The 20532-nt window shown below is 48.8% G+C and overlaps 1 protein-coding gene across 1 annotated transcript in view; it reads right to left on the bottom strand.

The window, feature by feature from the left end:
* The window catches only part of LOC132764682 (arylacetamide deacetylase-like 4), an 8417-nt gene extending 4983 nt beyond the window's left edge, over window positions 1-3434 (bottom strand). Inside the window, exons 1-2 of the mRNA XM_060758705.2 lie at window positions 2499-3434; window positions 351-567 (exon numbers count right to left, since the gene is read on the bottom strand). Of these exons, the coding sequence (XP_060614688.2) occupies window positions 351-567; window positions 2499-2675 (394 nt within the window). The 5' untranslated portion in view covers window positions 2676-3434. The remainder of the gene's footprint in view (window positions 1-350; window positions 568-2498) is intronic.
* Between the last annotated feature and the right edge of the window lie 17098 nt (window positions 3435-20532).

The following is a 20532-nucleotide window of genomic DNA, read 5'->3' as shown; positions in this document are numbered from 1 at the left end:
TGCTCACTGATCATTGATCAATGAGCATTGATCACACAGATCATTGATCATTTATCACTGATCACTGATAATTGATTATTGATCATTGATCATTATTTTGAAAGCCATCACGATCCCATCAGGACAAGGGACAGATTATACTCAGCCACGATCATTACGAATTATTATTATATTAATTGTTATGATGTTTGGTAATTCCTTATTGATTCATAATTATTATTATATTAATTGTGATGATATTTGAAAGCGTCTCACGTTAAAAGCATGACCGCTCCATTTACAATATACCAGTATGCAAACATTTAAAACAGAACAAAGCGTAACGGTATCAAAGTACGAGGCAAACTCACGAATGCTTCCGAATATGAATCCTCCACCGTGGAAGTAAAGGATTCCCTTCCTCGGGCGAGCGGAGGGTGCTTTGGGCTGGTAAATCCGGGCGGGGACGTGCTTGAACTTGACGTCCTTCTGGAAGAGCGCAGGGTCCCTCGGGCGCCTCCATCCACTCCTCACCAACCGGACAAACCGGATCTGGGAGCAAATGTGCAGGTTCTCCAAAATCCTTCCCTTAGAGAGAGAAAGACAGAGCGTCCATGCCTATTGATCTACTCACATTTGCATGTTTTTGAACTGCTAGGTTGGCAGAAGCTGGGGCTAACAGCGGGAGCTCATGTGGCTCCCCAGATTCAAACCTGCAACCTTTCGGTCAGCAAATTCAGCAGGAGAGGATGGAGAAGAAGGGGAGAAGGAGGAGGGAGAGGAAGGAGGAGAGAGAAAGAAGGAGAAGGGAAAGGAGGAAAGAAAGAAGGAGGAGGAGGAGAGGAAGGGGAGAGGAAGAAGGAGTGGAGGAGAGGCGGAAGGGGAAGGAGGAGGAGGAGGAGGAGAGAAGAAGAAAGGAAAAGAGGAGGAGGAGGAGGAGGAGGGGAGAAGGAAGGAGAGAAGGAGAAGGAGAAAGAGAAGGGGAGAAAAAGGAGGAGGAGGGAGAGGAAGAAGGAGAAGGAGTGGAGAAAGAGGAGGGGAGAAGGAGAAGAAGGAGGAGGAGGAGGAGGGAAGAAGAAAGGAAAAGAGGAGGAGGAGGAGGGGAGAAGGAAGGAGAGAAGGAGAAGGAGAAGGAGAAAGAGGAGGGGAGAAAAAGGAGGAGGAGGGAGAGGAAGAAGAAGAAGGAGAAGGAGTGGAGAAGGAGGAGGGGAGAAGGAGAGAAGAAGAAGGAGGAGGAGGAGAGGAAGGAGAAGGAAGGGAGAAGAAGGAGGGAGAAAAGGAAAAGAAGAAAGAGGAGGGGGAGGGGAAGAAGGAGAAGAAGGAGAGGAAAAAGAAGAAGGAGGAGAGAGGAAGAAGAATAAGAAAGGAGGAGAGGGAGGAGAAGGAGAGGAAGGAGAAGAAGGAGTGGAAGAGGGGGAAAGGAGGAGGAGGAGGAGAAGTGAAGAAGAAAGGAAAAGAGGAGGAGGGGGGAGAGGAAAGAGAGAAGGAGAAGGAGAAAGCGGAGGGGGAGAAAAAGGAGGAGGAGGGAGAGGAAGAAGAAGAATCAGAAGGAGAGAAGAAGAAGGAGGGAAAGGAGGAGGAGAGGAAGGAGAAGGAAGGGAGAAGAAGGAGGGAGAGAAGGAGAAGAAGAAAGAGAGGGAGGGGAAGAACGAGAAGAAAGAGAGGAAAAAGAAGAAGGAGAAGAAGAGAGGAAGAAGAAGAAGGGAAAGGAGGAGAGGAAGGAGGAGGAGAGGAAGGGGAGAGGAAGAAGAAGGAGAAGGAGGGGAGAAGGAGGAGTGGAGAAGGAGGAGGGGAGAAGGAGGAGGAGAAGAAGGAGAAGAAGGAGAGGAAAAAGAAGGAGAAAGAGAGAGGAAGATGAAGATGGGAAAGGAGGAGAGGAAGGAGGAGGAGAGGAAGGGGAGAGGAAGAGGAAGAAGGAGTGGAGGAGGGGGAAGAAGAAGAAGTAGGAGAAGGAGAAGGAGAGAAGAAAGGAAAAGAAGAGAAGGAGGAGGAGGGAAGAAAAAGGAAGGAGAGAAGGAGAAGAAGAAACAGGAGGAGGGGGAGAAAAAGGAGGAGGAGGGAGAGGAAGAAGGAGAAGGAGGAGGAGGAGAAGAGGAAGGAGAAGGAAGGGAGAAGAAGGAGGGAAAGAAGGAGAAGAAGAAAGAGGAGGGGGAGGGGAAGAAGGAAGAAGAAGAGGAAAAAGAAAAAGGAGAAGGAGAGAGGAAGAAGACTAAGGGAAATGAGGAGAGGAAGGAGGAGGGGAAGAGGAAGAAGAAGGGAAAGGAGGAGAGGAATGGGAGAGGAAGAAGAAGAAAGAGTGGAGGAGGGGGAAGGAGAAGGAGGAGGAGTGGGGAAGAAGAAAGGAAAGAGGAGAAGGAGGAGGAGGGGAGAAGAAGGAAGGAGAGAAAGAGAAGAAGAAAGATGAGGAGGAGTGGGAGAAGAAGGAGGAGGGAGAGGAAGAAGAAGGGGAAGGAGGAGGAGGGAAAAGAAGGAGGAGCGGAAGAACGCCTTCGACAATACATTCAGTTGTATCAACTCACCAGGACCGACGTCCCGACCCAAACGGCGTGGATGATCCGCAGCTTGACCGGCTGTTCCAACCCGGGCGGGATGTCCGAATTGCAGGCGTCGAAGTAGATGCTTCCCACAACTAGAAGAATCGCCCCGGCGAGGATGGCCGCCAACACCAGAATCAGCAACGCAGTGAGGAACCCCATTCTGGCTGAGTTGTGTCAGGATCCAAGAGCTCTGCCGGTATGCAGGCAGAGGTCAACCAAGACACACACCCGGCTTGTGTCAACTATTTGCTTAAAGCAGCACTACTCGAGGTCTAAACATAAAGGTAACTCATTGCCGCAGCATCCAAAGCAAAGTGCAACTAACAAGGAGAGGAACCCCATTCCGGATGAGTAGTGTCAGGATCCAAGGGCTCTGCCGGTATGCAGGCAGAGGTTAACCAAGACACACACCCAGCTTGTGTCAACTATTTACTTAGAGCACTACTCAAGGTCTAAACGTAAAGCTAGCTCATTGCCACAGCATCCAAAGCAAAGGCCAACTAACAAGGAGAGGAACCCCATTGCGAACGGGCTGTGTCAGGATCCAAGGGCTCTGCCGGTATGCAGGCAGAGGTCAACCAAGACACACACCCGGCTTGTGTCAACTATTTGCTTAAAGCAGCACTACTCAAGGTGTAAACGTAAAGGTAGCTCATTGCCGCAGCATCCAAAGCAAAGTCCAACTAACAAGGAGAGGAACTCCATTGCGAACGGGCTGTGTCAGGATCCAAGGGCTCTGCCGGTATGCAGGCAGAGGTCAACCAAGACACACACCCTGCTTGTGGCAAGTATTTACTTAAAGCAGCACTACTCAAGGTCTAAATGTAAAGGTAGCTCATTGCCGCAGCATCCAAAGCAAAGTCCAACTAACAAGGAGAGGAACCCCATTGCGAATGGGCTGTGTCAGGATCCAAGGGCTCTGCCACTACACAGGCAGAGGTCAATCAAGACACATACCCGGCTTGTGTCAACTATTTGCTTAAAGCAGCACTACTCAAGGTCTAAATGTAAAGGTAGCTCATTGCCGCAGCATCCAAAGCAAAGTCCAACTAACAAGGAGAGGAACCCCATTGCGAACGGGCTGTTAGGATCCAAGGACTCTGCCGGTATGTAGGCAGAGGTCAACCAAGACACACACCCAGCTTGTGTCAACTATTTACGTAAACGTAAAGGTAGCTCATTGTTGCAGCATCCAAAGCAAAGTCCAACTAACAAGGAGAGGAACCCCATTGCGAACGGGCTGTGTCAGGATCCAAGGGCTCTGCCGGTACACAGGCAGAGGTCAACCAAGACACACACCCAGCTTGTGTCAAGTATTTACTTAAAGCAGCACTACTCAAGGTCTAAACGTAAAGGTAGCTCATCGCCGCAGCATCCAAAGCAAAGTCCAACTAACAAGGAGAGGAACCCCATTGCAAACAGGCTGTGGCAAGATCCAAGGGCTCTGCCGGTATGCAGGCAGAGGTCAACCAAGACACACACCCGGCTTGTGTCAACTATTTACTTAAAGCAGCAACACTCAAGGTCTAAACGTAAAGGTAGCTCATTGCCTCAGCATACAAAGCGAAGTCCAACTAACAAGGAGAGGAACCCCATTGCGAACGGGCTGTGTCAGGATCCAAGGGCTCTGCCGGTACACAGGCAGAGGTCAACCAGGACACACACCCAGCTTGTGTCACCTATTTACGTAAAGCAGCACTACTCAAGGTCAAAACATAAAGCTAGCTCATTGCCGCAGCATCCAAATCAAAGTCTAACTAACAAGGAGCACACTACAAATGGAGAGAAGCCCCATTATGGCCAGGTTGTGTCAGGATCCAAGGGCTCTGCCGGTACTCAGGCAGAGGTTAACCAAGACACACACCCAGCAGCAGTACTCAAGGTCTAAACATAAATGTAGCTCATTGCCGCAGCATCCAAAGCAAAGACTAACTAACAAGGAGCACACTACAAACGGAGAGGAACCCCATTGCGATTGTGTTATGTCAGGATGCAAGGGCTCTGCCAGTATGCAGGCAGAGGTCAACCAAGACACACACCCAGCTTGTGTCAACTATTTACTTAAAGCAGCACTACTCAAGGTCTAAACATAAAGGTAGCGCATTGCCGCAGCATACAAAACAAAGTCCAACTAACAAGGAGCACACTACAAATGGAGAGGAACCCCATTGCGACCGTGTCGTGTCAGGATCCAAGGGCTCTGCCGGTACTCAGGCAGAGGTCAACCAAGACACACACCCAGCAGCACTACTCAAGGTCTAAACATAAAGGTAGCTCATTGCCACAGCATCCAAAGCAACATCTAACTAACAAGGAGCACATTACAAATGGAGAGTAACCCCATTGCGACCGTGTTGTGTCAGGATTCAAGGGCTCTGCCGGTACTCAGGCAGAGGTTAACCAAGTCTAACTAACAAGAAGCATACTACAAATGGAGAGGAATCCCATTGTGACCGGATTGTGTCAGGATCCAAGGACTCTGCTGGTACTCAGGCAGTTAACCAAGTCTAACTAACAAGAAGCACACTACAAATGGAGAGGAACCCCATTGCGACCGGGTTGTGTCAGGATCCAAGGGCTCTGCCTGTACTCAGGCAGAGGTTAACCAAGTCTAACTGACAAGAAGGACACTACAAATGGAGAGGCACCCCATTGCGACCAGATTGTGTCAGGATCCAAGGACTCTGCCGGTACTCAAGCAGAGGTTAACCAAGTCTAACTAACAAGAAGGACACTACAAATGGAGAGGAACCTCATTGCAACCAGGTTGTGTCAGGATCCAAGGGCTCTGCCGGTACTCAGGCAGAGGTTAACCAAGTCTAACTTACAAGAAGCACACTACATATGGAGAGGAACCTCATTGCGACCGGGTTGTGTCAGGAACCAAGAGCTCTGCCGGTACTCTTCTTGGTTCAATATTCCATAAGGTACACAATTTACAAGAGTTGTATACTAAGATCTCTGCCGGTATGCAGGCAGAGGTCAACCAAGACACACACCCAGGTCTGGAATGGAAACACCACCAGCATTCACAACTAAATTCAGCAAATACTTTTCTCCCAAAGAGTAGACTACAGCAGCAGGCCCTCCACCCTTACTCACTCCCTCCTGCATGTTCTTACTCACTGATTACTCTGCCCTTCAGAACTAGGAGGAAGACTAACCTCTTCCATACCTTCTGTAGCATCACCATGATCCTGCCAAGCCTTCTGTGTACCAACTGCTAGGCATTCCACTACCAACCACCATCATCATCTGTTGGCCATGACAAGTTGGGTTTCGGCTTCCTGCTTCCTACCCAGGTGACTACGTAATCTGGTTTAGCAACACCTGCGAGGAGGACGTCTCCACAATCTCCTCCCATGCGAGCACACATTTCTGGAACTGGTTTGGCCACTTCTGGTCGTGGATCCTAAAGGAGTCTCCTCGAAATTCGTTTCGGAAACTTCTCCCGAGCAGAAGTCCTTTCGGAACCATCTTGGAAAATTCTTGGAGAAGTCCCAGAAGAAGACCAGATCCCGTCTTGGCTTTTTCTGAGCCAATCGGAGGAGGAACCAAGTCTTTTGAATGACAATAATAATAATAATAATAATAATAATAATAATAAACAATGCAGTCTTCCCTCACTCAAAAGGTTCCCCACCGAACTAGACCTCCCAAGAGTTCCTGTCAGACTACAACTCCCAAGTGATCCCCACTGAACTGGAACTCCCAAGAGTCCCTGCTGAACTAGAACACCCAAGAGTTCCTTCAGACTACAACTCCCAAGGGATCCCCACTGAACTAGAACTCCCAAGAGTCCCTGCTGAACTAGAACACCCAAGAGTTCCTTCAGACTACAACTCCCAAGTGATCCCCACTGAACTAGAACTCCCAAGAGTCCCCGCTGAACTAGAACACCCAAGAGTCCCTGTCAGAGTACAACTCCCAAGTGATCCCCACTGAACTGGAACTCCCAAGAGTCCCTGCTGAACTAGAACATCCAAGAGTTCCTTCAGACTACAACTCCCAAGTGATCCCCACTGAACTAGAACTCCCAAGGATCCCCACTGAACTAGAACTCCCAAGAGTCCCTGTCAGACTACAACTCCCAAGTGATCCCCACTGAACTGGAACTCCCAAGAGTCCCTGCTGAACTAGAACACCCAAGAGTTCCTGTCAGACTACAACTCCCAAGGATCCCCACTGAACTAGAACTCCCAAGAGTCCTTGTCAGACTACAACTCCCAAGTGATCCCCACTGAACTAGAACTCCCAAGAGTCCCTGCTGAACTAGAACACCCAAGAGTTTCTTCAGACTACAACTCCCAAGGATCCCCACTGAACTAGAACACCCAAGAGTCCCTGCTGAACTAGAACACCCAAGAGTTCCTTCAGACTACAACTCCCAAGTGATCCCCACTGAACTAGAACTCCCAAGAGTCCCTGCTGAACTAGAACATCCAAGAGTTCCTTCAGACTACAACTCCCAAGGATCCCCACTGAACTAGAACACCCAAGAGTCCCTGCTGAACTAGAACACCCAAGAGTTCCTTCAGACTACAACTCCCAAGTGATCCCCACTGAACTGGAACTCCCAAGAGTCCCTGCTGAACTAGAACATCCAAGAGTCCCTTCAGACTACAACTCCCAAGGATCCCCACTGAACTAGAACTCCCAAGAGTCCCTGTCAGACTACAACTCCCAAGTGATCCCCACTGAACTGGAACTCCCAAGAGTCCCTGCTGGACTAGAACACCCAAGAGTTCCTTCAGACTACAACTCCCAAGGATCCCCACTGAACTAGAACACCCAAGAGTCCCTGTCAGGCTACAACTCCCAAGGATCCCCACTGAACTAGAACTCCCAAGAGTCCCTGTCAGACTACAACTCCCAAGTGATCCCCACTGAACTAGAACTCCCAAGAGTCCCTGCTGAACTAGAACATCCAAGAGTCCCTTCAGACTACAACTCCCAAGGATCCCCACTGAACTGGAACTCCCAAGAGTCCCTGCTGAACTAGAACACCCAAGAGTCCCTGTCAGGCTATAACTCCCAAGGATTCCCACTGAACTAGGACTCCCAAGAGTCCCTGTCAGACTACAACTCCCAAGTGATCCCCACTGAACTGGAACTCCCAAGAGTCCTTGCTGAACTAGAACACCCAAGAGTCCCTGTCAGACTACAACTCCCAAGTGATCCCCACTGAACTGGAACTCCCAAGAGTCCTTGCTGAACTAGAAATCCCAAGAGTCCCTGTCAGACTACAACTCCCAAGTGATCCCCACTGAACTAGAACTCCCAAGAGTCCTTGCTGAACTAGAATACCCAAGAGTCCCTGTCAGACTACAACTCCCAAGGATCCCCACTGAACTAGAACTCCCAAGAGTCCTTGCTGAACTAGAACACCCAAGAGTCCCTGTCAGACTACAACTCCCAAGTGATCCCCACTGAACTAGAACTCCCAAGAGTCCCTGCTGAACTAGAACACCCAAGAGTTCCTTCAGACTACAACTCCCAAGGGATCCCCACTGAACTAGAACACCCAAGAGTCCCTGCTGAACTAGAACACCCAAGAGTTCCTTCAGACTACAACTCCCAAGTGATCCCCACTGAACTAGAACACCCAAGAGTCCCTGCTGAACTAGAACACCCAAGAGTTCCTTCAGACTACAACTCCCAAGGGATCCCCACTGAACTAGAACTCCCAAGAGTACCTGTTGAACTAGAACACCCAAGAGTTCCTTCAGACTACAACTCCCAAGTGATCCCCACTGAACTAGAACTCCCAAGAGTCCCTGCCGAACTAGAACACCCAAGAGTCCCTGTCAGACTACAATTCCCAAGGATCCCCACTGAACTACCAAGAGTCCCAGCTGGTTTAGAACATGCAAGAGTCCCACCAAACTAGAATTCCCAAGGTTTCTCAACAAAATAGAACTCCAAAGTGCCCCCGCCGAACTAAGAATCTCCCAAGAATCCCCACCAGACTAGAACTCCCAAGGGCCCCCTCCAAACTAGAACACCCAAGAGTCCCTGCCAAACTAGAACTCCCAAGGGTACTCAGCAAACTAGAACAACTAAGGTGCCCAACCAAACTAGAACTCCCAAAGATCCCCACCGAGCTAGGACTCACAAGAGTCCCTGCCGAACTACAACACCCAAGAGTTCCCACCAGACTAGAACTCCCAAGAGTCCCTAGTGGACTGGAATAGAACTCCAAAAAAAAAAAAAAAAAACAAAAAAAAAAAAAAGAACTCCAAAGAGTCCCTGCCAAACTGCAACTCCCAAGAGTCCCCGCCGAATTACAACTCCCTAGAGTTCCTGCTGGACTAGCACTCCCAAGGGTCCACGCCAGACTAGAACTCCCAAGGGTCCCCGTCAAGCTAGAACTCCAAAGAGTCCCCGCCAAACTACAACTCCCAAGAGTCCCTGCTGAACTACAACTCCCAAGAGTCCATGCCAGACTATAACTCCCAAGGGTCCCTGCTGGGCTAGAACTCCCAAGAGTCCCTACCAAACTAGAATTCCCAAGGTGATCCACCAAACTAGAACTCCTAAGGTGCCCTGGCAAACTAGAACTCCCAAGGATTCCCACTGAGCTAGGACTCCCAAGAGTCCCTGCTGGACTAGAACTCCCAAGAGTACTTGCCAGACTGCAACTCCAAAGAGTTCCCGCTGGACTAGAACTCCCAAGAGTCCCTGGTGAACTAGAACTCCCAAGAGTTTCTTCCAGACTAGAACTCCCAAGGGTCCCTGCCAAAGTAGAACTCTCAAGGGTCCTTGCCAGACTGCAACTCCCAAGAGTACCCTCCAGACTAGAACTCTCAAAGGTCCCTGCCAAACTAGGACTCTCAAGAATTCCTGCCAGACTAGAACTCCTAAGAGTCCCTGCCGAACTAGAACTCCCAAGAAGCGTTTTCCGTAGCACACGCCTCCTGAAAGGTGCATGAGCGAACATGGCATGAGCTGCTGAGCCAATCCAAGCTGGAAAGTGCTAGGTATTAATTTGGATCTTCAAAGGACACCCAGAGGCACCCCTGCTTTGTGTCGGTGGATCTGGATGCGGGAGCCAACAGGTACAGGACTCGACATGACGCCCTAAGTTGGGTGTGCGCATACGGTTTCTTGATTTTTCTTGTCTTCATTTCGAGTTTTTAGCCTGCCACTTTTGGACTCTCGCTTGCTGGGGTTTTCCTGCAAGTATCTCTGCAGATCTTAGGAAACTCTTGATTTTGAGTTTTAGCCTGCCTCTTTTGGACTCTTGCTTGCTGGGGTTTTCCTGCCAGTATCTCTGTAGATCTTAGGAAGCTGTGTCTTGATTTCGAGTTTTAGCCTGCCACTTTTGGACTCTTGCTTGCTGGAGTTTTCCTGTCAGTATCTCTGTAGATCTTAGGAAGCTGTGCCTTGATTTTGAGTTTTAGCCTGCCATTTTTGGACTCTTGCTTGCTGGGATTTTCCTGTCAGTATCTCTGTCGATCTTAGGAAGCTGTGTCTTGATTTTGAGTTTTAGCCTGCCCCTTTTGGACTCTTGCTTGCTGGGGTTTTCCTGCCAGTGTCTCTGCAGATCTTAGGAAGCTGTGTCTTGATTTCGAGATTTACCCTGTCACTTTTGGACTCTTGCTTGCTGGGGTTTTCCTGCCAGTATCTCTGCACATCTTAGGAAGCTGTGCCTTGATTTAAGGCATTGGTTTGCTGGCCTTAAATCAAGATGATGGGATGGAGATGTCATTCCTATTTCCTAATTATTAATTATCAATTTGCAATTATTAACTAATAATAACTGACTGTTAATTATCAATCACCAATTATTAATGACTAATTGCCAGTTATTAATTATTGATCGCCAATTATTAACTATAGTAATCATTATAAATTATTGATGATCAATGAGTGATTATTAATAATGAATACTTGGTAATTAATATTTTGTTATTGATCATTAATAACAAAATGATAACAAAATATTAATTACCATTTATTCATTATTAATAATCACTAATTTATAATCAATAATTTATAATGATTATAATAATTGGTGATCAATAATTAATAACTGGCAATTAGTTTATAATCAATAATTTATAATGATTATATGATATTTTGTTATTAATAATCAATAACAAAATATTAATTACCATTTATTCATTATTAATAATCAATAATTTATAATCAATAATTTATAATGATTATAATAGTTAATAATTGATGATCAATATTTAATAACTGGTGATTAGTCGTTAATAATTATTCATTATTAATCTCCAATTAATAATGGTAATTATTAATATTTATCAATTATTAATTATCAATAACAATTAATAACAATGAAATAAATATCAAATATCAATATTGGATGAGGGTCGCAGTGGTTTCAGTAAGTGAGTAAAGGTACTGCAAGTCCCATCATCCCTGGTCCATCCCCCTTAGAACTGCATCAAATATAACTATTAAATATCAATAACAATTATCAATTATTAATTATCAATAACAAAATATATTAATTACCAATTCTTCATTATTAATCTTCAATTATTATTTAACATTATTAATTATCAATTACCTATATTATAATTTTATATTATAATTTAATTTAATTTAATTTAATATTTTATATTAAATGTAATATCTATTTATTTATGTATATAATTACCAATTATTCATTATTAATCTCCAATTATTAATTGGAGATTAATATTGAATAATTGTTAATTAATATGTTTTGTTATTGATAATTAATAATTGATAATTGATAGTTATTAATAATTATTAATAATTTGTAATTATTAATTAAATATATTAATTATTAATTACCTATATTATAATTTTATATTATAATTTAATTTAATTTAATTTAATATTTTATATTAAATGTAATATCTATTTATCTATGTATATAATTACCAATTATTCATTATTAATCCCCAATTATTAAATGGAGATTAATAATGAATAATTGGTAATTAATATATTTTGTTATTGATAATTAATAATTGATCATTGGTAGTTATTAATAATTATTAATAATTGGTAATTATTAATTAAATATATTAATTATTAATTACCTATATTATAATATTATAATTTAATTTAATTTAATATTATATATTAAATGTAATATCTATTTATCTATGTATATAATTACCAATTATTCATTATTAATCTCCAACTATTCATTAACATTATTAATTATTAATTACCTATATCATAATTATATATATTAAATGTAAATCTCTCTATCTATGTATATAATAAAAGTCAATGTTTGTATGTGGAGGGAGGATGGGATGTGTATGTGGCAGCGTTCTGATTGGCTGCCACTGTGGTACAATTTGCATATGGTCTCTGATTGGCCACCCTCAACATTCCAAGACAGCAAAGGGAATAGGAAAGGTGTCTGAAGCTCTCAGGAATGGTGGGAGTTGAAGTCCAAAACACCTCGTGGCCCCCAACAATGACAGAACAAGACCAAACCTGGCACACAGACCCCACCCCCAGGACCCACTCTACATTCTGGTGCAGTTTGAGGGAGGATGGACCATGGATGATGGGATTTGCAGTACTTGAACTCACTTCCTTAGAGCACTGTGGCCCACACCAAGGACAAATCAGGACCAAACTTGGCACACAGAGGTCAAATGGCCCACTTTACAACCTGGTGCGGTTTAGGGCAGGATGGGCCACGAATGCTGGGATTTGCAGTACCTTCACCCGATTCACTTCCCACAGAATATTGAGGCCCCTACAAATCACAGACCAGGTCCAAACTTGGCACACAGAGTACTCATGGCCCACTCTACATCCTGATGCAGTTCTAAGGGGGATGGACCATAGATGATGGGACTTGCAGTATTTGAACTCACTTACTGAAACCACTGTGACCCTCATCCAATGACTGATCAAGACCAAACTTGGCACACAGAGCCCACGTGACCGACTCTACATCCAGATGCAGTTTGGAGGAGGCAAATCCCATGGATGATGGGACTTGCACTACATCCTGATTCAGTTCTAAGGGGGATGGACCATGGATGATGGGACTTGCAGTACCTTCACTCACTTACTGAAACCACTGCGACCCTCATCCAATGACTGATCAAGACCAAACTTGGCACACAGAGCCCCCATGACCCACTCTACATCCTGATGCAGTTTGGAGGAGGGTGGACCATGGATGATAGGACTTGCAGTACCTTCACTCACTTACTGAAACCACTGCGACCCTCATCCAATGACTGATCATGACCAAACTTGGCACACAGAGCCCCCATGTGCCACTCTACATCCTGCTGCAGTTTGGAGGAGGGTGGACCATGGATGATGGGACTTGCAGTACCTTCACTCAATTACTGAAACCACTGCGACCCTCATCCAATGACTGATCAAGACCAAACTTGGCACAAAGAGCCCCCATGACCCACTCTACATCCTGCTGCAGTTTGGAGGAGGGTGGCCCATGGATGATGGGACTTGCAGTACCTTCACTCACTTACTGAAACCACTGTGACCCTCATCCAATGAGTGATCATGACCAAACTTGGCACACAGATCCCCCATGACCCACTTTACATCCTGATGCAGTTTGGAGGAGGGTGGACCATGGATGATGGGACTTGCAGTACCTTTACTCACTTACTGAAACCACTGCCACCCTCATCCAATGACTGATCAAGACCAAACTTGGCATACAGAGCCCCCATGACCCACTCTATATCCTAGTGCAGTTTGGAGGAGGGTGGACCATGGATGATGGGACTTGCAGTACCTTCACTCAATTACTGAAACCACTGTGACCCTCATCCAATGACTGATCAAGACCAAACTTGGCACACAGAACCCCCATGACTCACTCTACATCCTGCTGCAGTTTGGAAAGTTCTGAGAGAAGATCCAACCAGTCCATACTTCAGGAAAGAAAGCCGGACCCTCATTGGAGGGAAGGATAGTAGAGGCCAAGATGAAGTCCTTTGGCCACATAATGAGGAGACAGCAAAGCCTAGAGAAGGGAATGATGCTGGGGAAAGTGGAAGGAAAGGGGAAGGAAAGGGGCAACCAAGGGCAAGGTGGGTGGGTGGTATCCTTGAAGGGTGTCATATGGTCTGCAGTTAATGGTGGTTGGTGATGGAAGGGTTAATGTATTAGTTCTAGAGGGTTTGGTAATGAGTGAAAGCAATTAGGGGTGGAGGTGTGCAGGAGATGGGTTGCAGCTGGATACAGTGGCGGCTCGTCCATTACGCGATGTAAGTAGTCGCAGAACACTTTTTTTTGCCAGGGGTGCAAGAGGCGCCTCTGTAAATGCCCCTCGACTGCCACTTGAGGAGCGCCCCCTCAGCTCACAACAGCCCTAGCAGTCTGGGGGGAGCCTCGGCTTTCTTGCTTCGCTGCCGGGCGATCCTCTTCCCGAAGGGGCCGGGCCCTCGAGCCTCGCCTAGCTCCTCTCGTTCCTGCTCCACCCAGTGCGCGAGCAGACCTGGCGCTCAATCGTTCTCCGTGTTCGATCCCTTCCCCATGACCAGCTCCCTTTCCCGATCCCCCGGCGCTCCACCCGCCTCCTCTCCTCTCCCCAATCCACGGGTGGGCCAAGGGGCGGAGCCGCCGTGCCTGGCCCGCTTCGGGTCCGGAGGCGTGTCTGAAGACCCCAGCGTGCGCACCAAAAGTCGCCTCTTCTCCTGACTTTCTCTTCAGCCATTGGGACCAAGAGAGAGAGAGAGAGAGAGAGAGAGAGAGCCCCTCTGGCTGGAGGTATCTCCCACCTCCCCTCCCTCCTTTGTTTTTGCACCTACCTTCAGGAAAGGTGGGTATAACGAAATTAAGGGATATCTGGGCAGGGGGGAACAAAGAATCCCACCACTGCCACCAGTATAACGAAATTAAGGCTGACCATAAGTTGAATATAACAATGACAGATGTTCTTGTTAGGTATGACTGCCACCACCTCAGAATTATTGGTCTGAGGAACCAAAAGGTGTGAATGTGTTGTAGGTAAGGTGTGTTTGAGCTCTTGGTTCTTCTATTGCTTCTTCACTGGATGACTGGACTCTACATGAAGCCGCTGGGTGAGATCATTCGGAGTTTCGGGGTGCGGTGTCATCTGTACGCAGATGACGTCCAACTCTGTCACTCCTTCCCACCTGCTACTAAGGAGGCTGTCGAGGTCCTGAACCGGTGCCTGGCCGCTGTAACGGTCTGGATGAGAGCGAACAAACTGAAATTAAATCCAGACAAGACAGAGGTACTCCTGGTCAGTCCCAAGGCCGAACAGGGTATAGGGTTACAGCCTGTGCTGGATGGGGTCGCACTCCCCTTGAAGGCGCAGGTTCGTAGCTTGGGTGTGATCCTGGATTCATCGCTGAGCCTGGATCCCCAGGTTTCAGCGGTGACCAGGGGAGCATTTGCACAGCTTAGGCTTGTGCGCCAGCTGCGCCCATACCTTGGGAAGTCTGACTTGGCCACGGTAGTACACGCTCTGGTCACATCCCGCCTGGACTACTGCAACGCTCTCTACATGGGGCTGCCCTTGAAGACGGTCCGGAAGCTCCAGCTAGTCCAGCGCTCAGCAGCCATGTTACTAACGGGAGCGGGAGGCAGGGAGCACACAACGCCCTTGTTGTCCCAGCTCCACTGGCTGCCGATTTGCTACCGGGCCCAATTCAAGGTGCTGGTGTTGGCCTACAAAGCCCTAAACGGTTCCGGCCCAAAATACCTGTCTGACCGCATCTCGGCCTATGAGCCCACGAGGACTTTGAGATCGTCCAGGGAGGCCCTTCTCTCGATCCCGCCCGCCTCTCAGGCACGCCTGGCGGGGACTAGTTGATAGGGCCTTCTCGGTGGTGGCCCCCCGGCTGTGGAACACCCTCCCTGTGGACATCAGACAGGCGCCCTCCCTTATGACATTCCGCAAGAGACTAAAGACGTGGTTATTTGAGAAGGCGTTTGACTAAGTGCTACAACAATTGGCAATGATGACTGGAACGGAATATGGATTACGAGATTGGTTTATGATTCTAAGATGAGACGGCGCGGATGATTTAGTGTAATTGTATTATTGTTGTATTATTGATAGTTATGTTGATATTTTGTTGTGTTATTGCCTTATTGTAAACTGTTTTTATATGTTGTACACCACCATGAGTCGCCCTAGGGCTGAGAACGGCGGTCAACAAATGCAGTAAATAAATAAATAAAATAAATTGATCTTTAAACAAATATCTACTCATATAATGAGCGGTACAGAAGCGTAATTCAGTTGTAGAGACTTAGTTACTTAAACAAGTAGTTCCACTGACAGTAAAGCTTTTATCAACTGTGAGATTCCTTAAACACACTGCTCTATCTTTAGACACAGTATCACTTGAGAACAGACTCCTGTCTGTCTCTCCCACAGGGCTAATAAGCTCTCTTATACTTTTCCTCAGTATAATCAGACAAGTCTTTCTGTTACTGATCCTCTCAATACAGTAACCTTAGCCCTTGTCTGCTGCTTATTCCCTAATCTTAAGGCTCACTTTAAAAACTTTCTTTCCTTGTCAGATTCCTACTGTAGCTTCCTATCTTAAAATCTCATCCTCCTGTGTCTCATGTCAAGACACTTCTCTCTCTTCTGTCAAAAGCTGACAGCCTTTTTCCCTCTCTCAACCGACTCCTCCCCTAATTGCTCCAACCAATCAGGAGTCGGCTTGACTCCTCCTCCTGTCTCTGCCTGCCTTCCAAGATGACAGCTACTGTCATGCAGGCTTCGGCCTGGTCGTCTTAAAGGTAGATTTCACTACAGTGGGCATCTCCACCTCTCTCTCTCTCTCTCTCTCTCTCTCTCTCTTGGTCCCAATGGCTGAGGAGAAAGTCAGGAAAAAGGTGACTTTTGGGGCACACGCCGGGGTCTTCAGGCACGCCTCTGGACCCAAAGCAGGCCAGGCAAGGGAGCAAGTGCGGCAAGTGTAGTTACTGGGATGTATAGTTCACCTACAATCAAAGAGCATTCTGAACTCCACCAATGATGGAATTGAACCAAATATGGCACACAGAACTCCCACGAAGAACAGAAAACATATATCAATGATTGGTTCGGGTGGGGGGGGGCGCCAAAATACTCTTTGCTTACCGTTGAAAATTACCTAGGGCTGCCTCTGCAGCTGGGTGTTACTGGATTTAAGGAGCAAACCTTGGGACTGATCTTTGTGCGAAAAATATCTGTTTTGGTGGTGGATGCTGCTAGTTTTCCCCCCCAGGTCTGTTGGATTTTTCGGTATCCTGACCCGTCTCCTGTAATCTTGGAACCCTGGAACCTTGAACCTTTGGACTGGCTTTTGACTATGGTATAGACTCTTGATCCCTGGACTCTGTTATTGAACTCTCGGCATTTGACCATTGGACTGGACCCTTTTGACTACGAAGTTATTTTTGCTATCCGTTTTTGTTTATACTGTTGTTGTGGTTCATTCGTTCAGTCGTCTCCGACTATTCGTGACCTCATGTACCAGCCCACGCCAGAGCTCCCTGTCGACCGTCATCACCCCCAGCTCCTTCAAGGTCAGCCCAGTCACTTCAAGGATGCCATCCATCCACCTTATCCTTGGTCGGCCCCTCTTCCTTTTGCCTTCCACTTTCCCCAGCATCATTGTCTTCTCGTTTATACTGTAGCTGCGTGTTACCTTTGTGTACCCGATTGTTTCCATCAGTGCCTCATTGAGGCCGTTCCTGGATGGCTGCGTGCCAGCAGGTTGAGGGTGAGTCCGGCAAAGACGGAAATCCTATGGCTGGGTCAACCGGGCAATGGGGACATCCAGCTGCCTACCCTGGATGGCGAGGCGCTACGCCCGTCCTCGTTGGTCAAGAGTCTGGGAGTCCTTTTGGACCCTCTGCTGACGATGGAGGCCCAGGTCTCTCTCCGCTGTGAGCAGAACCACCTTCTTTCCCCTGCGGCAGGCTAGACGGCTGCCCCCCTCCCTGTCCAGGGACGACCTGGCTATGGTGATCCAGGCTACGGTCATCTCAAGACTGGACTACTGTCACGCCCTCTACATTGGCCTTCCTCTGTCGGTGATCTGGAAGCTCAAGTTGGTACAAAACGCAGCTGCTCAGCTTCTTGCGGGAATTCCGATGAGATGCCACATCACCCCAATCTTACCGATTGAGCCCCGGATCACTTTCAAAGGGATGGGACTCACCTTGAAGGCCTCGCATGGTCTGGGGCCAATGTACCTGAGGGACTGCCTCACCCCCGAGAGATCCCTCTGTTCTGAGGACCAAGATCTATTGGAAGTCCCCAGTGTCAAGACCTTGCGTCTAACAGCAACCAGACGCAGAGCCTTCACAGCAGTGGCACCATCGCTCTGGAATACTCTGCCACCCGAAGTCCGTGCCTTGCGGGATTTATCAGCTTTCTGCAGGGCATGGAAGACATATCTATTCGACGGGCCTTTGATTTCTGATTGTTTTTAAATTGTTTTAAATTGTTTTCGATTTTAGCCGGTTCTTGTAAGCCGCTCCGAGCCCCAAGGGAGTGGCAGCATATATGTTTGCATAATAAATAAATAAATAAACATCTCAAATGTGTGGGGAGGCTAATTTAACTAATTTACGAGGCCATAAAGAAGACTCCAGCAAAGCATTTCAGCGGGGAAGCATGCGGGGAATGCGGAAGTACTTCCTCAGTGTCGCCGATGGACGATGAAAGCGACAGCTCCCCTGGTGGCCGGAAAAGTTAAATAGCCTCTGACTGTCTGTCTAGATGTGTTGTGTGTCTTTGGCATTGAATGTTTGCCATATATGTGTACATTGTAATCCGCCCTGAGTCCCCTGCGGGGTGAGGAGAAGGGCCGAATATAAATACTGTAAATCTCTATATATAAATCTGTAAGGGCCATTGAACGGGACAGCAAAACTCAAAACTCCCCCAACGAAAATTAACCAAAATTCCCATGCACATACCACAACCCACAAGGTACAAACATATCAAATCAAAATAAAAAACAACACAACAACATACTCACAAAATGACAAAACAACTGAGCACGCACAATGGCACCCAGCCGCAAGTTCCCTGGCGAGCGCACACGGCCTGCCGGCCAACGCTCCCTCCGCGCAAGCCACACCCCCATCCTCCACGCCCCCATCCTCCACGCCTCCATCCTCCTTCCTCTTCCCCGCCGAAGCCCCGCCCACTCCAAGCCCTGCCGCGCCGCTTCCCGCCCTGTCAAAACCATCCCTCCTCCCCCTGCTTCATCTTACCCTGCTCACACCGCCTCCAAGCCCCACCCCGCCCACTCCCCCGCCACACACACACACACAACCCCACGCTCCTTCACTCCCCCGCCGCACACAAACACACAAACCAACGCTCCTTCACTCCCCCCCCGCTGCACACACACACCCCCGCCGCACACACACACACACACAACCCAATGCTCCTTCACTCCCCCCACCGCACACACACCCCCCGCCGCACACACACACACAACCCAACGCTCCTTCACTCTGCCCCGCCGCACACACACACACAACCCAACGCTCCTTCACTCCCCCCCGCTGCACACACACACACCCGCCGCACACACACACACAACCCAATGCTCCTTCACTCCCCCGCTGCACACACACACCCCTGCCGCACACACACACACAACCCAACGCTCCTTCATTCCCCCCGCCACACACACACACACAACCCAACACTCCTTCACTCCCCCCCGCTGCACACACACACCCCCGCCGCACACACACACACAACCCAACGCTCCTTCACTGCCCCCCACCGCACACACACACCCCGCTGCACATACACACACAACCCAACGCTCCTTCACTCCCCCCGCCGCACACACACACAACCCAATGCTCCTTCACTCCCCCGCCGCACACACACACACAACCCAACGCTCCTTCACTCCCCCCGCTGCACACACACACCCCCGCCGCACACACACACACACAACCCAACGCTCCTTCACTCCCCCCGCCGCACACACACACACAACCCAACGCTCCTTCACTCCCCCGCCGCACACACACACGCAACCCAACGCTCCTTCACTCCCCCCCCGCTGCACACACCCCCCCCCGCTGCACACACACACACACAACCCAATGCTCCTTCACTCCCCCCGGCGCACACACCCCCCGCCGCACACACACACACAACCCCACGCTCCTTCACTCCCCCCGCTGCACACACACACCCCCGCCGCACACACACACAACCCAACGCTCCTTCACTGCCCCCCACCGCACACACACACACAACCCAATGCTCCTTCACTCCCCCGCCGCACACACACACCCCTGCCGCACACACACACACACAACCCAACGCTCCTTCACTCCCCCCGCCGCACACACACACACAACCCAACGCTCCTTCACTCCCCCCGCTGCACACACACACCCTCGCCACACACACACACACACAACCCAACGCTCCTTCACTCCCCTCGCTGCATACACACACACCCGCCGCACACACACACACAACCCAACGCTCCTTCACTTCCCCCCCGCTGCACACACACACCCCCGCCGCACACACACACACACAACCCAACGCTCCTTCACTCCCCCCCGCTGCACACACACACCCCCGCCGCACACACACACACAACCCAACACTCCTTCACTGCCCCCCACCGCACACACACCCCCCCGCTGCACATACACACACAACCCAACGCTCCTTCACTCCCCCCGCCGCACACACACACACACAACCCAACGCTCCTTCACTCCCCCGCCGCACACACACGCAACCCAACGCTCCTTCACTCCCCCCCGCTGCACACCCCCCCGCTGCACACACACACACACAACCCAATGCTCCTTCACTCCCCCCGCTGCACACACACACCCCCGCCGCACACACACACACAACCCCACGCTCCTTCACTCCCCCCGCTGCACACACACACCCTCGCCACACACACACACAACCCAACGCTCCTTCACTCCCCTCGCTGCACACACACACCCCCGCCGCACACACACACACAACCCAATGCTCCTTCACTCCCCCGCCGCACACACACACCCCTGCCGCACACACACACAC

This window comes from Anolis sagrei, chromosome 13 (assembly GCF_037176765.1).
Source record: "Anolis sagrei isolate rAnoSag1 chromosome 13, rAnoSag1.mat, whole genome shotgun sequence".
NCBI classification, from domain to species: Eukaryota; Metazoa; Chordata; class Lepidosauria; order Squamata; family Dactyloidae; genus Anolis; species Anolis sagrei.
The sequence above is the reverse complement of the archived record's forward strand: the minus strand, read 5'-3'. Positions and strand labels throughout refer to the sequence as shown.